We start from the raw sequence: 19060 nt of genomic DNA, 5'->3' as shown, positions 1-19060 counted from the left end.
GAAGTAGCCTAACTTTTCTTGGTAGTTTTTGCAGTGCTGGAAGCTTTTGGTGTTGGGGTTCTCCTTTTCTTGGGGTTGTAGCTTTCTCCCACTTTCTTCAGAAGGTCTGCTAGGGTCTCCTCAATTGATGAACCAGGTTCATCTGCATGGGAACTGAGATTGATCAACCCTTCAGCAACCTCCCCTGATCCACTTTCCCCTATTTTCTTGCTACTCTCCACCACCTTCTCTGGCTCAGTTCCACAGATTGCCAGTGTAACCGCTTCAGAGGTGGGTGAGGAATCAGCCACTTCTTTCCCTTTTCCCCTATCATCACTACTCACACCCTCACTCTCTTTTTCTTTTTCACTTTTACTTTTACCTCCTCTCCTTCTTGACTCAGGCATTTCCACATTCCTAACAGACCCAACCAAGGCAAAGTGATTGTCCAAATTTTCAACTATAACAGAACGTACCTCAGAAGGGGGATTTTGCACAGATATTGCTTGCTCAGAATCAGAAGACCCAGTTCCTTCCCCCTCACTCGCAGACTTGAAAGAATCATCAGAATCTTGGGCTTGACTGACCTTCAACTATGTGTTTAATTTCTTGGAAAGCACACCTGTAGCCACAGTTTTGTGAGCAAGCATCTTTACTCGCCTTCTCCTAGGTTGGGGGGTTGTGCTGGGTTGAGGATTAGTGGAGGAATCACAGGTTGTAGGTTGTGGAGGAGTGCATGGGTCATCTTAGGGGTTGGTCATTTTTGCTAATTCTGGAAGAGGATTTCTGAATTGGGTTTTGGAAGAGAGAAGAATAGAGAATTATGAGAATGGCAGTGATGGCGATGATGGGTTTTTAAATAGAGAAGGTTAATTAATATCTAATGGCAGATTTTTGTAGTCAATTAGAAGTCCAATCAACCTGAAATTTCAGGTTGAACGAGCGGTTATGCTTCCCAAGATTCTAGGCATTTTATGCTGTGAGTATTCTAATAGAGACGGAATTGGTTCAAACTCAAAATGATAGGTTTTTCTGATGTTTGAACATGGGTAGGACTCTTCTCATGAATTAATTATTAATATTTCTAATTGTGCAGAGTGTAGAAAACATACCTCGTTATTCAGATGAACCAGTACTGATGGACCAGGTTCTTCACATAGAATCCTCTTGATCATGCCTCAATTTGCCAAAATACAGAAAATTTTGTTAGAGATCAGTGAGTCATATTAACACATGGCACAAGAGTATACTAGTTATAGTATGAGACTGAGCAAAGATTAATCTAAATATTTACACACTTTCCAATTTTCTAACCAATTTTTTTTTTCTTTTTTGTCAAAAAAAATTTCATTGTGCATTCTGAACTGGTTCCATTAGGTGGTCTTAATCATCACTAATTCTACTCTACTCAGTGCTTTTGTAAATATGTCAGTAATCTATTTATCAGTAGCACAAAATTTTATAGTGATCAATTCTTTCTCATAGTTGTCCCACAAAAATGGTATCTAATATCTATGTGCTTAATTCTCTTATGATGAACCGGGTTCCTAGTCATACTAAGAGAATTTTTTGTGTGGACAGAGAAATGGAGAAAGAGCAAATGAGATCTCTTTCTTTCGGTACACAGTTAGTGATCAAAAGAAGCCAGAGTGCATCTCTTCTAAGGTGAAGTTAATTCCATTGTTTTCTTAGAGAATTTTCCAAGTGAAACATATGAAAATTCTAGGTGTCTCAAAAACTCTTATAAAGATGAGAGTTTGCCCTTTCCTTTCCCCCAGACACCCTACTCCCATAGAAAAGCAAAATTAATACTACTACTTCCAAAAGGAAAAACATAAAAGCAAATAAGAAAAAAGAATTTCACCCATTGCTTTAATAATGTCTCGGATACTTTATCAATGTTTGCCGTGTAATAGTATAAGAAGTTTGAGGCTGATGTAAAAGTGGAGATCAGCTAGAGAGAAAAGAATCTCTCTTATATGTATTGTCAATGCCAAAGGCTTTTGGCAAAAGTTATCAATAATATTTCTTTTTTGTTTGTAAAGTATATATAATTGTTTCTTTTCTTTTTTGTTTTTTGTGTCCTGGTTTAAGTTCATAGCCATCTTGCTAGTGTGCTCATGCCTCAAATTTACTTGACAACGAATTCCTTTAACGCAAACAAACAAAATTCTCGTGTAGTTTTTATAATTCGTATATTATGATATAGGGATTATAAGCTCCTTACTGATATGTGTTTTATACTTCAATATCACACAAGAGGGAGGGGGGAGGTGATTTGTGTGGTGACCAATTTTTCGCTTAAACTGATTATAGAAGGATCTGGTTCTTCTATGTGTTCCAACTACTACTGTTGCAGAATAATAAGTACAGAAATTAAAGAACACAGAGATTTTACGTGGAAAACACCTGGCTCAAAAGGTGAAAAAACCACGACCTACTTTCCAGTAGGATTTTCCCAAACTCTCTACTAAAATCACTGAGCCAAAAATTGCATTTACAAAAACTCTTTCGTAAACCTAGAACTAACTCTAATCTCGTTGTAGCACACAGTCTCAACTGTTGCGACAACTTCAAGTTAACTCTAACTTGAAGACTTTGAGTACCTAATACAATTGCTTCTAGATAAGTTGAAAGGTACAATATAAAACCACCTACTACAATTGAACTAGAATAAAAGACAGACACTTGGAACTAGTTCTTCTATCTGGTTTAAGTAGCTCCAGGTTTGCACGCTTAAATCACACATAAATTGTTTGCAAAATTGCCTTGCTATTTTGCTCTCAATTCACGTTTAACTTCTGCTTATGTGCGTTACCTGCAAAAGAGAACAACACTGATATTTAAGGAGTTAGTAAATAGAGATTGACTAGAATACTAATGTTACTCTTCCTTGGTGGAAGAGTTCTAGTTGATTTCATCCTCTAACTCTATCCATTTCTTAAGTCGTGTTCTCTTTGAGTAAGGAGTCTTTCTCCTTATCCAATATGCAACATTTTCGATCAGTATCAGGAGATATCACTTCTGGTAAGTTAGGTTTATCTCCTTCATGTACATTTTACATGCTTGAGTTAACCATATTTGTGTTTCACTAGGATGGACCTGATCCATATCTGAGTTTCTTTGTCAATCTTCAAAACTCTCCTTTTCTTGGGCCAACAATATCCTTATCCAATATAAGTCCTCGGAAAGGAACATTATTTATGCCAAATATAGATTTTCCAGCAGGTATACCAAAAGAAAATTATCACTCCCTTGAATTCAGACATAGATCAAGAACAAACAAAGCAAAACTTTAGTAAATAGCTCTAAATACATAAATATAAAGGTTACTTTAGTAAAACATAATAGAAATAGAGTTCTAATTAAGTACTACATTTGAATTTTGATGCCTAAAGACCGGCTATTAATTATTTACTTGGATTAGAAAAGCACATGAGCAAAACTTATATAATCAAATCAAATAGCACAACTTTCACCATAATTTGTCCTACTAAAAAAACTTCCGTCGAAATAACAAAAAAATCCTCAAACTATCCCATAATATCAAGACCCTTCTTATAAATTGCTTTAATATCAAATTGTCCATTTTGGAGCTCAATTAAAAAAAATCAAAACTTCTCTTCATAGAGGTTCTCAGCTAGAAACCCTACTCCCTAGCCACCATATTTTAAAATACCTATTTTACCCTCGATTTTGTCAGCCTTGGTCTATTTTTTTTATAAATAAATATTTTAATATCACAATATTTTTTTAATCTATGTTATATATTTATCTATAGTGAAAGTAATTTTAAAAAAAGTTCAGAAATATCACCAAAGTATACATTTTATTGGACATAATTTCCTCTATAAAGACGAACAAGATATGCATCCATGATCCGACCCATCCATTTGATGCCCGAAGCATTTCGAATTAAAATATCAAGCTCAGCTAGTGTGTTCAAGATCGATCTAGGCAACTAGTGGTAGCTGAGGATTTAATTAGGTTTGGTGTTGAAAGGGTCAAAAATCATGTGGTTCAGGCCTTAGGCAATTGTGAATGAGCCGATTAATTAGCATTTTTCGGTTCCCATTCTGTAGAATATAATCAACCATATGCAGCTCAGCTTTGACCAGATTCTCTCTTCAAAAGCAATGTGCAGATCAGCAATAGTACACTCATTTTAATAGATTTCTTAATTATTAGTGTGAAAGAATTTAGATTACAATCCAAACCGTCTTTTTTTGGATTGAAAAGAAAACCTCTTTGAATACTTTTGATAACTGATAAACTTAGTTCACCCACACTTTAACTTTTTATTTTGCTAATTTGTCGTCATGATATAAGTTTTAGTCCCAATAGATAGACAATCCGATCCAATATAAAAAAAAAAAGATAGTAAGACTTTGAAGGCTTGGGCTCCCCTTATTTTGTGGAATTCAATCAACGCATTTGATCCCTTGTCTCTAACAATTAGTCACTAACAGACAAGCTTAACTTGGAAAATATTAGTTTGCTGTTTTTGCGTTCTAGTTCCACAGTCAAAGTCATATAAGTGCCTTCTTTTCTATTACTTTTTCAAAAAGAAATAAAAAATCTATAAGGCACTCGATAATTGAGGGAAAATACTAGTTATGTCCATTTATAAGTAGTTTATTACAAAAATTGGTCAATTCATAAAATATTATTAGTAATAGCAAATTAGTTATTTGTAGTAAAAAAAAAAGTCAAAATTTTGCTTTCTTTTAAGTGGGTATTATTAGAATAGATTGGGTACATCTTAACGAGCTTGAATCTCAGTTTTGGGATGAATTGGTTGAGTTTTGGAATGGTTTGAATTGAAAATTCAAAGTATAAAACAAACATGAAAAAAAATAAAATGTTTATCACACTATGTATCACTTGTGTATCAGATATGTATCAAATATGTATCACATGTATATTATATACCTGCGTGTGAGATACATATTTGATACATGTGTCATAAATGAATTTTTTGAACTCGATTTTAACTGCTGATTTTGATAACAATTCAGTCCAAATCACCTCCAATCTTCTCGAATTTTGTATATTGACTCATGATCTATGTATTTTCAATGAATATCAGCCATACGCATTGAAAAGGTCCTTTTTTTTGCTTAGATTTTTGGAATCTTTTATATATATATATATATATTTGTATTTCATCACCTTATTTGCTATCTCATCCATGAAATTTCTTTCTGTCTTGCATGTAATGTTGCTAATCACGCTTAAGAATATGGAAGGAGATCTTTGTGTCACGTCCTTAGTTGTTAACTAAGTACACGTGCGGCACTTGACAACTTGCTCGCGATCTTGCACAACTTGCTCACGTTCTTGCTATGCCAAGTCAGCCTTACTACCTTCAAGATCGCTAAGAGAATGGAAGAAAGAACACAAGAGAATTGTTCAATGAAGCTTTGTATTAGAGAGAACTTGAATTGTTTGCTTGGTAAATTACAAATGAGTGACCCCCTTTATATACTAGTCTCCTAGGGGCTAGTATGTAAATATTAATTATTATACAAGTCCTTGATATTTACAAGATAAGGGCTTTCTCTAGAATTCTCTACAAGCCTAGAAGATTCCAAGGACTTTCTTAGCAAATCCATAAGGATCTAGGTTCTTCCTAAGGAAATGTCCATACCTCTCTAGAATCTTCTCACAAATGCTAGCCTTCTTCTTATGTAAGCTTCCACATGGCATTAATATATGCCAAATGGCGCCTATGTGGCATGATGACATGGCGGGTCATCACAACAGTGACCATATTTCATATTCCACACTTTCTTTTCCTTACTTTCAAGGATCACCATCAAACATCAACATATAGAATATTCCGAAAATCACAACTTTAAGTTCATTAGTAAAGAAGGCTTTAAACATATTAGATCCCATTTCAAAGTATGACCTGGTAATCTATAATAGCCTCAATCTCCCAATCATGCGAGGCGGTGATAGTCATTGGCGCTCAACTTGATTAGCCCCTACTCGGATCATCCTTATCTTCATGATATGGCTTAAGCATGCTGGCATAGAAGACAAGGTAGATCTTAAGATACGATGGCATGTCAAGCTTGTATGAGATCTTGCCTACCTTGGCGACGATCTTAAATGGCCCCTCGTACTTGCGATTCAGATTCTAATGCATGCCCCGTAGTGCCTTGAACTGTCTTGGGTTAAACTTCACCATAACCATGTCCCCAACTCTATAGTCTGTGGGACGCTGCTTACAGTCCGCAAACTTCTTCATCTTCTTAGCTGCCTTATCCAAGTAGGACTAGCAGTGTCGAGCTGCTCCTCCCATTCTTTAGCCATATGATAAGCCCCTAAACTCTTTCCCTCGAACGCGACTGGTAATGAATGTGGAGTTTGTGGTTGTTGGCCTGTGGCTAGCTCAAATGGTGTCCGCCCCGTGGACTTAATCCGCTGCAAGTTATAAGAGAATTGGGCGATGTCTAGTAGCCTTGCCCAATCTTTTTGGTGTGCGCTTACATAAAGCCTCAAGTAGCATTCTAGTAAGGCATTGACCCGTTCTATTTGTCCATCCATCTGTGGGTGGAAACTAGTAGAAAAGTGCAATTCCGTGCCAAGTATGTCGAACAACTCTCTCCAAAAGTTCCCAGTGAAGTGGGGTCTCGATCACTGATGATATGCCTTGTTAAGCCCCAATACTTTACCACGTTTTTAAAGAATAGCTTGGCGGCTTCTTTAGCTGTGCAACCCGGTAAGGCGGGCATGAAGGTGGCATATTTGGAAAATCTATCCACGACCACCATAATAGTACCATAACCGTCAGACCTCGGTAGGCAAGTGATAAAGTGCATAGTCACGCTCTCCCATGGACGCTCTATAACTGGTAGTGGCTCCAAAAGTCATCTGGGTTGTTGTTGTTCAACCTTGTCCTGTTAACAAATAAGACAAGTCTGCACATAGCACTCTATGTCATCTCGCATGCATGGCCAATAGTAGACTGACTCAACCAAGGCCCTAGTGCGACGTTGACCTGGATAACCAGCCCACATTGTGTCATGACTCTCCCTTATGATCCATCGTCTAATGTCTCCAAACTTAGGAATGTAGACCCGCCGACCTGTGGTAAGTAGTAGGCCGTCTTCTATCCAAAATTGTCTCATCTTGCCTTTGTTAGCTAACTCGATAAGCTGTCTGGCTGCTGGATCATACTGCATGCCTTATTTTATAGCCTCACGAATGTCCCATCTCGCTGAAGTGATTGCAGTAATCTAGGCTCTCCGGCTCAAGGCATAGGCTACAACATTACCTTTTCCCGGCTTATACTCCAGCGTATAATCAAAATCGGCTAAGAAATCCTGCCACCTAGCCTGCTTTGGTGTGATCTTCTTCTGTGTCTGAAAGTAACTAGTAGCCACATTATCAGTCTTGACCACAAACCTCGACCCGAGCAGATAATGTCTCCATGTACGAAGGCAATGCACAATGGCAGTCATTTCCTTCTCTTGCACCGTGTAACGGCGCTCCGTCTCATTTAACTTGAGGCTCTCACATTCTATGGGATGCTTATCCTGCATTAGGACACCCCCAATGGCGAAGTCTGAGGCATCTGTGTGCACCTCAAATGTCTTGGCAAAGTAAGGTAATGCCAAGACTGGCTCCTCTGTTACAGCTGCCTTAAGGCATTCAAATGACTTTTGACAATGCTCCGTCCAAACCCATGGCTTGCTCTTCTTTAGCAACTCAGTCAATGGTGCGGCCTTTGCTGAGTATCCACTGATGAACCGACGATAGTAGTTAACAAGGCCAAGGAAGGATCTCAACTCAGTTACCTTTATGGGTGTCTCCCACTCCTGGATAGCATGTACCTTAGCCTTGTCCATGCATAGCTCACCATTGCTAATGACATGGCCCAAGAAGTGCACCTTTGATTGTGCAAACTCGTACTTCTCTCTCTTGATGTATACCTTGTTCTCCCGCAAGACTTAGAAAACCTTCCTTAATGCTCCATGTGTTCCTCCAAGGTGTTGTTGTAGATGACTATGTCATCTAGGTAGATACCACGAACTGATCAAGGTAGGGATGAAAAATCTTGTTCATAAGGGTGCAAAATGTGTGCATTGGTTAAGCCAAAGGGCACCACCAACCACTCAAAGGCTCCATATCTCGTCACACATGCTGTCTTTGGCTCATCCCGTTCCGCAATGCGAACCTGGTAGTAGCTTTTTCGAAGATCCACTTTGGTAAAGTACTTAGCTTGCCCAAGTCTATCGAACAAATCAACAATGAGCGGGATCAGGTACTTACTCTTCACTGTAACCTTATTAAATGCTTGGTAGTCTATGCATAAGCGCAGCGATCCATCCTTCTTCTTCTGGAACAATACTGGTGCACCGAAAGGTGCCTTTGATGGGCGAATGTGACCAGCATCCAGCAACTCTTTCAATTGTTTCTTGAGCTCCTCCAGCTCGGGCGGTGCCATACGATATGGGGCAAATGCGGGTGGCTTATCCCCTGGCTCCAACTTAATCTTGTGATTCACCTATCGCCTAGGCGACAAGTGCTTAGGTAACTCCTCGGGCATGACATCTTTGTTCTTCTCAAGCAACTTCTCTATGCAAGGCGGCACTGTCTCTTGAAAATTCTTGTCTTCCTCTAGACTTGCAATGGTTGCCACGAACGTCGGCTCCCCCTTCTTGATCCCCTTGACAACCTGCATAGCTGAGAGCTGTGCTTGGATCTGTCAGTATGGCATAGTCACTGTAGGTACCATGCAAGCTCCTTCTCGCTCCATAACCAAGAGACATTGGAGGTAGGGGTCGATTAAAGTATGACAATGCCTAAAGAACTCTTGACCCAGTATGATTCAAAGATATCCATAGCGGTTACGGTAAAGTTTGTCATACCTTTCCAAGTTCCCAATTTGACACCAACTCCATTAGCTACCCCACGAGCATTCTGTATCTCGGCATTTACGGTCTTGACGTAAGAATTGGTTGGAGCAAGTTTCAATTCTAGTCTCTTTGCACCAACCTCAGTCACGAAATTATGAGTTGCTCCAGTATCCACCATTGCACAAGTGGGCTTGTTGTTGATGGTGAGATCTACGTACTGATTGCCATTCTCGGTAGGTTGGATAGCTTGCTTTGTGACATCACCACATAATCCGATCATACCCAACTGTGCGGTTCCCGACTCTCTCCTTGTGGCTGCTCCTTCCGCTCACGCACCATGGCACTAAGGCTCTTGAGGTCAGGACAATTCCTGAAGCCATGTGGCCCTCCGCATATATAACATCCCTTCTTCTCGACCTGCGCCTGCTTCTCGGCGTAGCCTTGACGGCCACTCTACTTTTTGAAATCTTGAGTCCTGGAGTATTGTTGCTGTATCTCCTTGCCTTTGCCACGGTCTCCCCACCTTTGACATTGTTAACCTTTGACTCCTTCCCATTGCCTTTGTCGTGCTTGTCATGCCTGAAATCCATCAATGATTCGGCCTCCACTATGGCTTGGTCTATATCAATGTCTTGTCGGCGTTGCAACTCCTGCTTAGCCCAATTTTACAACCCATTCATGAAGTGGAACAACAAGTCATCATTAGTCAGGTTGGGGATTTGAAGCATAAGGGTAGTGAACTCCTTGACATAGTTACGTATGCTCCATGTTTGCTTCAATTCCCTAAGCTTGCACCTTGCCTCGTACAAGACATTGTTTGGAAAGAACTGTCGCTTGAACTCCGCTTTGAACTGATCCCACGTGCTAATAGTACATAGACCTTTATCCATGTCGTCCATCTTCCTTCTCTACCATAGCATGGCAGTCTCTGAGAGGTACAATACCGCAGTGTTGATCTTGGCCTCGCCGTCCCTCACTTTGTCGTGCCTGAAGTAGTTCTCCAAGTGCCAAAGGAAGTTTTCCATTTCTTGTGCATCACAAACACCTTTGAACACAGGGGGTTTGGGAGCCTCGATCTTGGCCTCCCTCGTCACCACAACATTGCTGGCTACCTCGGCCACGCCAGCATTGACATGCTCCTCGAGTGACTCTATCTTTGCCTTCATAGCATCGATAGTACTCAAAGCCTCCATGAGTCTGCACTTTAAGGCAGTGATGGTTTGCCTTAGTTCCATCTCAGTCTGTGTACGTCCCTCCAAGTCATTTCGGATACTCTCAATCTCTTCAAGAGTGTGCCCCTCAAGAACGTTAAGGGTGCCTTCCACCTTCCCCAAGCGTTGGCCAAAGATCTCCACGGCGTCCATCCCCGCATTCATCTTCATTACCCACTCTTTACCGAGCGAGACGTCCCTTGGAAGGACCTCCATTTCATCCTCGCTCGCCTCAGTGGCAGATGGTTCTTGGGACGTAAGTCATTCGTTTGACACAACCTCAGGTGGCACCTCCTGGCTCTTGTTGGCGGCATTCCTCTTTTTGCTACGGCCGCTCTTGCCAGCAACAACCTGGATGACATTGGCTTGGGTGTTGGCATCGTTAATTTCTCCATCGTTCGCTATTCCCTTAGTTGAAACCTTCGCTCTGATACCACGTTGTCACGTCCTTAGTTGTTAACTAAGTACACGTGCGGCACTTGACAACTCGTTCACGATCTTGCACAACTTGCTCACGTTCTTGCTATGCTAAGTCAGCCTTACTACTTTCAAGATCTCTAAGAGAATGGAAGAAAGAACACAAGAGAATTATTCAAGGAAGCTTTGTATTAGAGAGAACTTGAATTGTTTGCTTGGTGAATTACAAATGAGTGACCCCTTTTATATACTAGTCTCCTAGGGGCTAGTATGTAAATATTAATTATTATACAAGTCCTTGATATTTACAAGATAACGGCTTTCTCTAGAATTCTCTACAAGCCTAGAAGATTCCAAGGATTTTCTTAGCAAATCCATAAGGATCTAGGTTCTTCCTAAGGAAATGTTCATACCTCTCTAGAATCTTCTCACAAATGCTAGGCTTCTTCTTATGTAAGCTTCCATATGGCATTAATATATGTCAAATGGTGCCTATGTGGCATGATGACATGGCGGGTCATCACATTTGTGTGTGATTCTTGGAAAAAAAAAACCTTATTTCTTTGGGTTTTTAATTTTTATAAGTGTTTGGCTAATTTTAATAAATCTATAATTAATGATTAAAGGTTAGTAAGTTAAAAAAAATTTGGGACATTTATGTACGATTCCCTGTTCTTACGAATTCAAGTTTGTATACCAAAACCACAATACTGTATAAATCAAAAGATTTTAACTTCCATACGCCAGTGAAATAATTTAACATTAGTTATCATTTCATGTAAAAGACAACTTTACTAATAAATGTGGATCAATATATAATGATCTAGAAAATAAGGAAATTAACATTTTAACAGGCACTCATTGTGTAAAACTATTTTATAAAAATGTAACTATATATTTAAGTTCGAATGAAGAATAAATCGATTTCTAGCTTCTATGCAAACTAAACAAGTCCGTCTTTGTTTACATTAAAGTACTTTTACTTGGACAAGGAAAAATAGCATAAATGGAACGGAAAGAAATCCTTACGAGCTTTGTTTTGGGAAAGATATTTCGGGAACTGAAATGTCATAAGTTAAGACTTGGGACTCCTAACTTATGATTTTTTTGCTAATTCTATCTTATTATAAGTATTTTTTTTAATTGTTTACCAAAAACGTGAATAAGTCAAAAATGACAACTTTTTAAGCTTATAGAAAAACCCGCACATAATCAATGGACCATGTTATAATCGGATAAAACGACAGATCTAGAGTCTATCTGGCCAAGCTTTTAGGAAGTCTAAAATATTTTTTTTGTTAAAAAAATAATTATTTGAAAAGTTGAGGCGTTTGGCCAAAACACGTGTTATACCTTAAGTAGTACTTCGTCGATGCACGCCCAATGAAACAATGGCATCCCAACACACGACGCACAACCATGTGTTGTTGTCAATGCCGACATTACAAAGCCAAGACAAGCCCTGCAAGACACGAACAAGGGTTGGAGCAAAGAAGACACTACAAATTAAAGATACGGACACAGTCCACTATAACCACATGACATTCGACATGTACTGAGCTTAGAGAAGTGAGTTTGAGTAACAGAAGAAACAGTTTTTCTGCTTTTGATAAGAATCTATAAATTCGAACTTCTTCCAAAAATCGAAAGCAAAAAATTAATCTTTTCAAGACAAAAATATCCTTACCATAAATTTATATTTCCTAAGTTATCTCTCATTAGTCTAACTTTACTTTTTTTTTCTCTACCATCCTTTTCTTCTCTTTTTTATATTTACCACATTTTTATTATTTTTCTCTTATTTTTTTGGAGTTATATGATCTCTAGTTTGTAGTTTTGTTTAGATTTTTTATTGGCATGCATGCACATAATATAGTTGGCAGAATGCAATACTACCTAGTTTATTATTTTCTCAAGAATAGATAGTGTTTTTCATATATGTAACTTGTAAGTAGGGGTGTGCAAAGGAAACCGACAAACCGCACCAACCCGATAATTCGAGTCAAACCGAGAAAAAAAATCTGACTATGGTTTGATTTGATTTGATTTGGTGTTGGAAAAAAACCCGACCATAATTGGTTTGATTTGGTTTTAACTAAAGAAAGTCAAACCGAAACCAACCCAACCCGATATTACATATATAAATTTTTTAGATATATTTAATATATAAATATACTTATTGTGATGTAATTTATAAATATTTCTTAAAAAATTTCATAATTTTATCTTTTAAGGTATTATTTCACGGTTGGACTTAGAACTTTTGAATGTTCCGATAAGTTTTATAGCCATTAACATTGGTAAACTAAATAATTGCAACAAAAGCCTAAACCTAAATCAAATCAATACTAATGCTAACAAAAGACATTCAATTCAATACTATGAATGGGAATGTATTGAATATCTATATTTTATTTTGCAATAATTTAGATAAAAATGCATAACCTATTTTTATTTTTTCTTTAGTGTTTAGTCATGTAATTAATACTCCCCTATTAGTCTATTGTTTTTATCATGACTTAGCACTTTTAGATTATGTTTATTTTTATTATGGCTTTTGAATTAGCAATATTTATATTACATAATTTTATTGTCTTTATTGTTGAATATTTTAGGATAATGCCATGACACATCTCATATTTTGTATTATTTTTTTGGAAAATACTTTATATAGTTGTATCTTACTAGGACTAAAGAAATATTTTGAGCACAATTTATATGTTTTGTTCTACGAAGATTTTACTGAAAAACAACTCGAGAAAACCCGAAAACCTGAGAAAACCCAAGAGTGAAAAACCCGAGTTTTATTGGTTTGGTTTGGTCTTTAGATTTAATAACTGACACAATTGGTTTGGTTTGGTAATTGTAAAATCCGAACCAACCTGACCTATGTACACCCCTACTCGTAAACACATATATTCCTACCAATATTATTACTATATACCTGTATCTTATATATTGATAAATCTTCTAATATATATTACTTTATATTTTATAATTTAATTAAATAAAAATACAATATTAATTAAATTATATTTTTGTATAATAAATATTTAAAATTTCTCTTTTTTAAACAATACTAATTGTAAACTAAACCTTCACTATTTTAATTTGTTTTGTATTTTCACAGTCAAAAATACTTTTTGAAAAGATTGGCTAAACATAATTTGTTATCAACTATCGAAAAAAATATTTCTCAAACGAATTGGTCAAACACAAATTATTAATCTCGAAAAGAATTTTTTCGAAATCCATTATCTTTTGGACACTTTTTTGTGGCGTTTCAGAAAGGAAACAATAATTAAAAAAAATTGTTGACTCTCATATAGGAGAATAATATTGATAACGATTTTGCATGTTGAACTTTGAATATTTCCTAAGTGCATGCGAATGACTTAATCAAAAAGTGGAGAATCATCTCCGAGTGGTGAGTATTTCTACTGCACAGCGTTTTGCATATATACTTCTAATCAATAGTTTGACTGAAATAAAATTGGAGTATGTATTACTTATTTCTTGAGTCATAATTACTCATAACTAACCATCACAATCAAACCCATAGTCAAGAATTAAAAAGTCAAGGTTCAATTGACGAGAATGAAAGGCTGTAGCCCTGGCCATTCTAATATGATAGTGTCAAGTCTTTGCTGGTGTCCCCTCTATTTAATATTCAATTCTTGACTATTGAATATTTGGACTCAAATCTCATAGAAGCTTCAATCCTTGAATGTTGAATATAATTTTAATTCCATTTTTTCCTCAAGCGTGTCTGTTTATCTGACTTTCTACAATTTACTTTTTGTGGAAAATGTCGTAATTACACCCTTTTAAAAGTAGGACAAAGTTTGGTATATGTGTATCGTGTCCAATTCTTCTCGTACTTCTCCAAATTAAAGAGTTGTTCTATTTTGCTTCAAATTACGATTTAGAGCAATTAGCTATGGCTGATGCATTGTCAGAAGACCAAATTTCTGAGCTTCGTGAAGCCTTCTGGGTTATCGACAAGGATTGTGATGGTACGTTTAGCATTTCTTGTACATATAGTATATCACAGGATTTTGCTAAAAGTAATAATATAACTCGATTGTCTCCTTGTACCAATAGTTATAATAAATCCTTCAGATTATGGTTTTTTATTTTGTACATATTGCTCATGAAATCTAAAGTTTGTGTTGTTTGAATGGAAATAATAAAGGGGTGATAAGAATGGAGGAACTTGCGGCAGTAATCCAATCTTTAAATGAAAATCCAACCAAAGAAGAGATTCAAGAAATGGTAAACGAAGTGGATCCTGATGGTGATGGCACCATTGATTTTGAAGATTTCTTAAATATCATGGCTAGAAAGCTCAAGGTAATTATAATTAAGTGATTATTCTGATATCTAGATTATAGGCACAGGGGCGAAGGAAGAGTATTAGTTACGGGTTCGTTCGAGCTCAGTAACTTTTGCTTGGAAGTTGTATTTGTACTAAGAAATCTATTAAATATGTATAAGCATTTAATTATGAACCCAAGAACTATGGCGATGTATGAATTTGATGGCAAGTTCAGAACCCATAAACTTCAATATGTCTCTGCATCTGTTTAGGCCCCCAATATATTTAAGTTTGTAGAGGAATCAACTTAAATGCAATGATAATCCAATATCTGTAGTTAAGTTTTAGGTGACATTATATAGAAGTTAAACTCATATACTTAAATACTACTATTGTGCAGGACAACGTATCAGAGGAGCTAAAAGAAGCATTCAAAGTATTTGATCGAGATCAAGATGGATTTATTTCTGCTAATGAGGTAATACTTACACTCTTAATATATTTCATTGATTTCTTTCCCTAATTACCTCTTGATCAAAGACCTTAACTTTCTGTCTCAAAAGGAAGAAGACCATAAATAAAATACGTAGACAAGCTATAGGGTTTTTGACTTTAGCTGCGTTGAAACATATTTTAATAATGAAATTGTTGGTCGTGATTGTAAATGCAGTTAAGAAATGTGATGATGAATTTGGGAGAAAGATTGACAGATGAAGAAGCCCAACAGATGATCAGAGAGGCAGATCTTGATGGAGATGGTCTTGTTAGCTATGAGGAATTTGTTAAGATCATGATTATTTGATTTTCTTGCTCTTCATCTTTTTCTTTTTATTTTTTGTACAATTCTTCTCTTCTATTCTTTAGGACTACTTACAGATAAATTAAACATCTTTCTATAGATGTACCTTGTTAATTCTCGTCGTTCACATACGGCCTTCTAATACAAATAAATAAGCTTCTTGCAATGCACTTATATATTTGTCTGGTTCCCTACATAATTATGTAGTTTTCGTTTTCTTCATGTGGAGTCACAGGCAACACAAACGGAAATAATAATACCATTTAGTATTATGTTTAACTAATACACGTATTTAAATATTAGTTAACTATTGTACAGTGAGCAGAATTACCCAATGCACAGTGGCTACAGATTTTCCTGGAAATTTTCCAAAAATAAATATTAAACAAAAACCTACAAGTTGTATCAATTCTCCCTCTTTTTATCCTCCTTAAAGAAATTTACTTCCAAGAAAATGAATTTCAAAGTTGAAGCGTATTAGATGTTGAACCCTAATGTATACGGGTAAAACCGGGGCTAATGAGTACCTCGATTTTCCGGTGGGGCAAACGTAGCAAGGACGTAACTACAAGGAATTAAAATCGAAGTTGGGAGCTTCTCGTATCATGGCCCGAACAAAACACCTGCCCTCGGAGCCATCGAAACCATGTCCTCCGGATCCGGTTCGAGCTCCAAGACCTCGAAAAGCATTACCAAACATCTGCACACAATTAACAAAGCGCTGTGATGTCCGTGCCCGACCGGATATCACGGCATGGATCTCGGCCCGAATCGACTGCAAATTAGTGATTAACGAAAAAGAAGATTTTTACCTTTCTTAGAATTGTACTAGGGGTGGAACTCTCCTATTATATAAAGGAGATAATTTTTATTCAAGGAAGACACTGTAACATGTATTCCAAGGCAATATACACTTGTTTTCTCTGCTTCTAAGTTGTTCAAACTTCAAAGTTCTTGTTCTTGTTCTTGTTCTTGTTCGTAGCTCTTCACAGATATTTGGCTCCGAACCGAGGGTAGAACAGTTACTAAGCTCATACCCGAGCTCGGACTTAATATTAAAACTGGTTTGATTATTTATTTTATCTTTAATTTATTTATCTACGTCATTGATAATTTATATTGGATTAATCTACATATCCTTAAAACTGCGTATATAAAAAATTGTTATCCATTTTTAAGGATAAACAATTTGACGTCCACCGTGGGGCTAAGGATAATAGTAGTAGTTTGATACAAATTTTCATAACACGCTCTATTTTTACGCTTGTTCTTTGAGATTTTAATTTTAGATCTACCTAAGAATGTCAAACTCTCAGTCTGCTCAGTTGAACTTGATGCTGAGTCTGGCCATCACGGCAAAAACAACAACATAGTACCTAGCAATGAGGTTCCCCCTGCTGATCCCAACAGAGTCCCAGTTGCAGACCCAATAGGTGACGATAGCACAGCTGCAGAATCAAAGTCGCGCCCCCAGCAGAGTTGAGCCCGAACCATCCCGGGAAAATACCCGAAGAAATGAGCAAGTCATAGAAAGGCCGGGTGAAGCTGAGCCTGGGACTAACCCTAAAATAATAAAAATACTTGAGGAACTAACAAAGCGGGTGGAATCGGGGGGAGAAGAAAATTGAGGCCAACGACAAAAAATTGGAGATCTATAACTCCAGAGTTGATTAAATCCCAGGGGCGCCCCCGATATTGAAGGGCCTGGACTCCAAGAAGTCCAAAAGTGTTTTTTCCAAGTGCGGCACCGAAGCCAATCCCGAAAAAGTTCTGTATGCTCGATATTCCAAAGTATAACAGAACCACGGATCCAAATGAGCATGTGACCTCGTACACGTGTGCCATCGAAGGAAATGACTTAGAATATGACGAAATCGAGTCGGTCTTATTAAAAAAGTTCGGAGAAACCCTGTCAAAGGGAACAATGATATGGTATCACAACTTACCCCGACATTCTATTGATTCATTTGTTATACTTGCAGATGCCTTTGTGAAAGCGTATTACGGGGCCTTCAAAGTCGAGACCTGGGAAGCGGACCTTTTCAAGGTAAAATAAAGAGACAACGAAAGGTCAGAGAATTCATATCGAGGTTTCAAATGGAACGGATGGACCTGCCTACAGTTGCGGATGATTGGATCGTTCAGGCATTCATTCAAGGACTCGACCCCGGAAGCTCATTGGCTTCACAGTTGTTGAAACAGAATTTGATAGAGTACCCGTCGGCAACTTGGGCCGACGTCCATAACAAGTACCTGTCAAAAATCAAAGTCGAGGACGATCATCCCAGGGGCCCCTCTGGGTCCGTTTACCCCATCAAAACTAATGACAGGTCTAATAGAGTCGTCGATCAAGAACCAAAATCAAACAGAGACCGGTATCAATCGTACAGTGGAGATCAAAGGGGTAAAGGATCTGGGCGTAAACCGGGGAGAAACAAAAAAAGGAACAATCAAGGACACGGTAGTCGGGGACTCATGAGCAAAAACGATTTTGACAGGCCACTCGAGGCCAGGAAGGCACCAAGTTTATCAGAATATAACTTCAATGTCGATGATGCCAGCATCGTATCTGCCATCGGGCACATCAAAGATACCAAGTGGCCTCGAATATTGCAGTCTGACTCTACCCAGAGAGACCCTAACTTGATGTGTAAGTATCATGGTACTCATGGACAAACAACCGAGGACTACTGACAGTTAAGAGAAAAAAGGGCACGGTTATTCAATAATGGGAATCTATGGGAATTTTGAGTGAGCGAGCCAAAAATCACTTCAGGAACAGGGACTCCAACAAACAGACCGAAAAAGAAAAACCTCAGCATCTTATCAACATGATCATTGGAGTAGTCAACGTCCTCCATGGACCAATACAAAAAGCGCACTAAGGTGTCCATCACAAAGGAAAAACAAACCCGAGATTATATCCCGAAGGGAACCATTTTGTTCAACGATGACGATGCCGAAGGCATCATGCAATCGCATAATGATGCACTAGTAATATCTGTACTTATAAACAAATCTCGAGTTAAACATATATTGATTGATCTAGGTAGCTCGGCCAACATCATCATATCGAGGGTGGTAGAGCAGTTGGGTTTACAAGACCAAATAATGTCAGCAGTCCGGGTGTTGAACGGATTTAATATGGCATGTGAAACTACTAAATGGGAGATAACCCTACCAGAGAACACCATCGGGACCATTCAAGAGACAAAATTCAATGTGATCGAATGGGATATGAGATATAATGCTTTATTCGAAAGACCATGGGTTCACAACATGATGGCAGTATCTTTGACCTTGCACGAGGAATTAAAGTACCCTACACCAGGAGGGATCAAGATAGTGTACGGAAAGCAGCCCACCTGCAAAGAAAATGTTCGCAGTCGATTAATTACTCCCAGTACCCACCGTTTTGGTGTTAAAACACGGGGAGTCTACTAGAAAGGCTGAAGTTAAATAGCAA

The 19060-nt window shown here is 37.7% G+C and overlaps 1 protein-coding gene across 1 annotated transcript; it reads left to right on the top strand.

Annotated features, from left to right (window-relative positions):
* Positions 1-14314: 14314 nt before the first annotated feature.
* Positions 14315-15764, top strand: LOC107770926 (uncharacterized). The gene is made up of 4 exons (XM_016590252.2): positions 14315-14493; positions 14673-14830; positions 15196-15273; positions 15466-15764. The coding sequence occupies exons 1-4, from the start codon at positions 14418-14420 to the stop codon at positions 15595-15597; spliced, it is 444 nt and encodes a 147-aa protein (XP_016445738.1). The 5' UTR covers positions 14315-14417; the 3' UTR covers positions 15598-15764.
* The last annotated feature ends 3296 nt before the right edge of the window (positions 15765-19060 follow it).

This window comes from Nicotiana tabacum, chromosome 7, assembly GCF_000715075.1.
Source record: "Nicotiana tabacum cultivar K326 chromosome 7, ASM71507v2, whole genome shotgun sequence".
Lineage (NCBI taxonomy): Eukaryota > Viridiplantae > Streptophyta > Magnoliopsida > Solanales > Solanaceae > Nicotiana > Nicotiana tabacum.
The sequence above is the reverse complement of the archived record's forward strand: the minus strand, read 5'-3'. Positions and strand labels throughout refer to the sequence as shown.